The sequence below is a fragment of the Pelobates fuscus genome, chromosome 5, assembly GCF_036172605.1.
Source record: "Pelobates fuscus isolate aPelFus1 chromosome 5, aPelFus1.pri, whole genome shotgun sequence".
In the NCBI taxonomy this organism is placed as follows: Eukaryota; Metazoa; Chordata; class Amphibia; order Anura; family Pelobatidae; genus Pelobates; species Pelobates fuscus.
This window is the reverse complement of record NC_086321.1, coordinates 215,045,705-215,051,126: the sequence shown is the minus strand read 5'-3', so window position 1 is coordinate 215,051,126 and position 5,422 is coordinate 215,045,705. Positions and strand designations below refer to the sequence as shown.

The 5,422-nt window shown below is 44.1% G+C and overlaps 1 protein-coding gene across 1 annotated transcript; it reads left to right on the top strand.

Annotated features, from left to right (window-relative positions):
• Positions 1 to 3,715: 3,715 nt before the first annotated feature.
• FOXB2 (forkhead box B2) lies at positions 3,716 to 4,734 on the top strand. The gene has a single exon (XM_063457189.1). It carries the CDS (start codon positions 3,778 to 3,780, stop codon positions 4,732 to 4,734), a length of 957 nt encoding a protein of 318 aa, XP_063313259.1. The 5' UTR covers positions 3,716 to 3,777.
• Positions 4,735 to 5,422: the final 688 nt, after the last annotated feature.

The following is a 5,422-nucleotide window of genomic DNA, read 5'->3' as shown; positions in this document are numbered from 1 at the left end:
GCCCAGATCCACAACTACAGCCGGAGTTACTGGGAGTAGGGACAGTCGGTCCTACTCCCCAGTGGCAGCTTACCTTACAGGGACAGGGGACAAGCGGTCTCTCTCCCCAGTGGCAGCCAAATATACCAGAAGAGGAGACAACTGGTCCCTCTCCCCAGTTACAGGGGGACATCACCCCTGACCCCAATAGTGCAGATGGGACCGCTGTCTCTGTACCAATCCTACAGGGATGCTGGACTGCCGGTCCAGATCCACAAGCAAATCCTCTCCACAGCAGATACCCAACTGGGTCTGGGGTAGTATCCGCTGACCCCATCCCAGCAGAAGAGTTGGCACCAGGGCAGAGAGCAGTTGCCTCTGCCCTCCCCTTGTCCTCAGTCCAAGAACGGACGACTCCCTGACTTACCAACTGTAAAACTGGCTACAAGGCAGAACGCCACCAAGTACCTGCACTTACATGCCTGGGAGATCGTGGGAGACCAGGAGTACCGGATGCTCACTTGACCACTGGGGACCTACCAGACAGAGATGGGCTACAGAAGTCACCAGGTCCAGTATTTACTTATGGGTGGGCTACTCGACTAACTCAGGCACTAACCAACAGGAGGTCAGGTACCTGGTTAGTCTCCTCTTAGGGAGGGAGATATGTGGCCAAAGTGACCTCGCACACTCCTGCCCTGTGACTATGGCCCCTGAGGTGAACTTTGGGTTAAAGACTCTGGTTGTGCCTCTTGGACTTCTAACTGGAACAAATTTGATCCTTCGAAGTTGCACTTCGTACTCCCGAACAGTCGAAGTGATGGCCGCCATTCGACATTCGAACACATGGCGGTGGCCATCTTGTTTAGTCAAACTCATCCAGCGGTGTTTGGTCGTCGAGTGCATGGAACTCAAATCGGACACTCGACCACACAAACACCACTAAAACTTTACCTTCCATGGATGTTCAGCTCTTCAAACGGGAGTCGAACGGCTTTCAGTAAGAAGATGCCCCAGAACAAGAGACATAAACTGACTATATCCACGAATGGCTTCATTCCGTAATTCGAACGTTATTTAGAATTCTCGAAGTAGACCGGCCGCACAGCCTGATTTTCTGAAACTGTTTTGGGCATGAAACCATGCATGCGGTCAGTCAAAATGGGATTTCCATAGAATTCCTGAACCCCTGAACTGATCTGGGTGATTTTTTGATATGTTGGTCACCCAGATCAGGGCTATCAGGCGATGTGACAATTGTGAGGACATCATGTGTTTTGGGGTACTTTTGGGGGATTTGTTAAATATGTGTTTTTTCTGCCTGGAAATAATTGGGTTAATACAGTATCTGACTCAATTAGAGGGGAGGGATTGTATGTTTGTTATAGGAGTGTCGTACATTTAATTAATGTTCTGATTGGTTTGTAAACTTTGTGTCCCTGTCCCCAACAAGGTCCATGTGGGTGTACCCCTTGCTTGGGGACTTGCATAAAAGGCCAGTGTGGCACCATTAAAATTCAGTTCCTGCTTACCCTCAACACAGAGCCTCGTCTCATGCTTGTAGGCGAAAGCTATACCTGCTATAACCCCGGCTCTCGGGATTGCTCTTTGGAGTGTTATAATCACTAGCTCTTCTAAGAGCTGTTCCTGCTACACTCTCTGGAGTAGGAGAGGTCTGCCCACTGGAAGCTGGATCCTGGTATTGAGTCCAGGGTGGGTGGAGGAGGGTGAGTTCCCAGCCAAGCTGTAACGATGGACCCACGGACTACAGTGCTGATGGTTTCGGGTGGAGTGCTTGGAGTCCTCAGTGAGCACTAGGAGCACTAGGAGCATCGGTTGGCAGAGGCACCCAGTCGGGGTGCCAGGCGGTCTGTCACACTCAGCCCACTATCCATGACTTGGAGAACATTTCCTCAAAGTCAATGGGGATTCCATGGGATCATTGGCACTTTATGGACAAAATTGGATGACTTGCACCATGTTGACATATTTATACTACTTTGCTATTTGAGTCACATATGAGAACCTTTTCTGAAACTCCAATCTCAGAGGTTTATTCACTAAATTCCAAATTGTGGAATAATGAACTGAAGAGCAAATCGCAAAATTAAGTCCAAAACAGATGATTTGGGAAACATCTACATCTACTCGGTTTTAGGGCTAGATTCTATTAGATGAGATATCTTAGTAGCAGTTTTCCCTCTGACATCTATGCACAAAATGCTATTCAGTTAGAAGCGATTACATAATCTCACTGATAGTTATTGACTATTCTAACCTCAATTTTGTAATTTGTTTTTTAAGTCACTGCAATTCGATGTTTACTAAATGATTTTTACCTGGTGTGAGGTGATGCAGTGTAACTGCAAGTTATTTGCTTTACGTGGCTAGCTCACTTGGAGATTCCTCCTCAAATCCAAGGACATTCTAAATTCCAGTTATAAAATAGGTGTTCGGAATAAACATTTTTACTAAGAACATTCATAGTTATTTCATATTCACGAGATATATAAAAACAAAACAATACAAAACATATTAAAAATATATATATTTCCTGGAGCCTGACATTAACACACAGTAATATTGTGGTTATTCACTCATTGGTGAATTGTGGTACGTTGACAAGTGACTTAAAATATTTTAACATGAAATAACAGAAACAAACCTGGAATGTACATTCATACATTTTTGTCTGCTGCCCCCTCCCCACCCTCAAAATTTATTTCTTTATATCTATTTTAAGCAGGAACAACTGTCTCAGAAGCATTCACAGTTATTCAAATAAAATTATGCAGTTGAATTGTTCAGTTTTAAAGCCTTAGAATGTTTTAATGTTTTGTTTGCAGTATACAGGAGGAAGATATATATTTATTATATATATTTTTAAACATTTGTGTGTTGATAGGACGGGTTTAGTCTCAGTGCCAGTGCGGTATCAGGACATAGCACAGCAGAAATGAGATTTAAAGATGCTATCCATGCCAGAGGGGGAATGGTGCATGTCATTATAGGCTCGAGTGCCTGAGAGAGTGTGAGAATTCCCTTTGCAATCTTGGCTCCCTCCACTTAAGTCTCATGGCAAAGAAGCCCTTGAGACCGGTGCTCCTTAGGTATTGAAAGGGATCAAAGTCCATGGCTCGCCAGCCCAGAGAGCGACCTCACACAGAGCTGACACATTGGCTCTCACTAAAAGTGCTGCAAATGAGAGCGAGATGAGACTTTCCCCTCTGTAGCGGCTGAGTCCCCCCAGCGATTGTCATGTGATAATAAAGAGGCAGCAGCGGGGGTCTCTCAGCCTCTCTGTGATCATACAAAAAGCAGCCACAGCCAGAACTAGAGATTCTCCACTTCATCATCCCCAAGCAGAGGATCTCTGAACCAGCAGCAATCAGCAGCGTTCTAATCCAGGAACTGCACAGACAGGACGATATACTGCTTTTTCTAATAGTATCAGTAATTTCTCTGCCTGTTTGCTGAACTCTTTCATTGATCTGTCACTTTCCTGCCTCAGTGCTTGGTCCACAAGATCCTCATGCACAAAGTTTTCATTCAGTGTGCCTCTGCTCTGCCTGCAGGAACACCTTGACCTCAGCTGGTCCACCTAACCTAGTGGACATCACTGTTTTACACTCTGATTTTTATTTCTTCGTTGATTTATTGCACTTTGGTGTCTGCTTGGGCTTGACCTCTCTTCGACAAGAGTCGTCATCTCTTTATAGTTGAGCATCATCCATCAAGCACTTGTTCTGCTCCACTTGCTGGGTCTGAAGAAGGATCTGGACTAAAGTCACAGCAGAGATGCCTCGACCAGGGAAGAATTCCTACAGTGACCAGAAACCTCCCTACTCCTACATCTCACTGACAGCCATGGCCATCCAGAGCTCCAGCGAGAAGATGCTGCCCCTCAGTGACATTTACAAGTTTATTATGGACAGATTCCCCTACTACCGAGAAAATACCCAGAGGTGGCAGAACTCTTTGAGACACAACCTCTCCTTCAACGACTGTTTTATTAAAATCCCCAGAAGACCTGACCAGCCTGGGAAAGGGAGCTTCTGGGCTCTCCATCCAGACTGTGGGGACATGTTCGAGAATGGGAGTTTTCTGAGGAGAAGGAAGAGATTTAAGGTGCTCAGAGCAGAACACCTGGCCTCCAAAAACCACCAGATGATCCACTATTTCCATAACCAACACAATCAAACCAAATTGGGTCTTTCTTCTTCTGAAGGTGCCACCATGGCTGGCATTGGGAGATTGCCACATTTCCAGCCCTATAACATCAATGGGAGCCAGTCTACAGGATTTAAACACCCTTTTGCTATAGAGAACATTATTGGCAGAGACTATAAAGGGGTTATGGCTGGTGGTCTACCCTTAGCATCTATGATGCATCACTTTGGATACCCTGTACCAAGCCAACTCAGCAACATGGTCAGTTCAATGTGGCCCCACGTTGGCATGATGGACTCCATGACAGGCATGGCAGTGCCACAAGACTATGGACATTTTGGAGTGCCCATGAAAACCATTTGCCATGCTTCTGGTCAGACCATTCCTGCTGTACCAGTGCCCATAAAGCCAACAGCCTCTCTGCCATCAGTGTCTGCTATCCCAAGCCTGGCAGTAAACCCATCCAGTATGTGCCCTTCACAGACTACCCAGGCTGGGGTAGCTGTGTCCCTTCTGGCTCAGTCCTCTGCCAGCCACCCAGAGACCAAGGGCACCATGTTGCACTCAGTGCTGGTCCACTCTTAAAGACACGGTACTCTTAACTAACACAACTGGGAGAGTAGAATTTACTGCACAAACTGTACAAAAAAATGAAACTATTTTTGTTTCCAGGATATATATAAATATAAATATGTATTATTGCATCAGATACACGTTCTAATGTACTTTGGGCTGTAAAGATTGATCGCTGCTATAGATGTAATTTAACAACTAAAAATGTGCGTAATTTATAGGGTGCATGTGTAATAAATATATATATGTCATCATCATCACGCGTGCACAGAATATTTCACATATACACAGACACAATATATATATGTCACCATCATCATCATATAACTGTATTACCTACAAAGCTGGAACAATTGTAAGCCGTTCAAATTAGCAATATGATAATATATAATATAATAACACAATTCCTCAAATTTGATTACAAGATATATAGGATACAATTGCTACGCTTTTCTGGTTGATTCGTTTGGTTTTCATAACTCCATACATACAGAAATGATCTCATTTAATCAGCATTAATCAGAATTTATTTTCCAGCGTGGTTTTCATACCGCTTGATTTTTATTTATTTTTGTTATTTTTTTTCTCTCTCGTTATTTTCCTTTATTACAATGGCAGGAGCGATATATAAAACCCGTTATGATCACCGTTCATTCTTTCTTTACATTAACCATTTTAAATGGCACTTTTTGTTCCTAAA

Bases quoted from the DNA above. Each gene is read 5' to 3' on its own strand.
- FOXB2 (XM_063457189.1), top strand. From the start codon at position 3,778: ATGCCTCGACCAGGGAAGAATTCCTACAGTGACCAGAAACCTCCCTAC.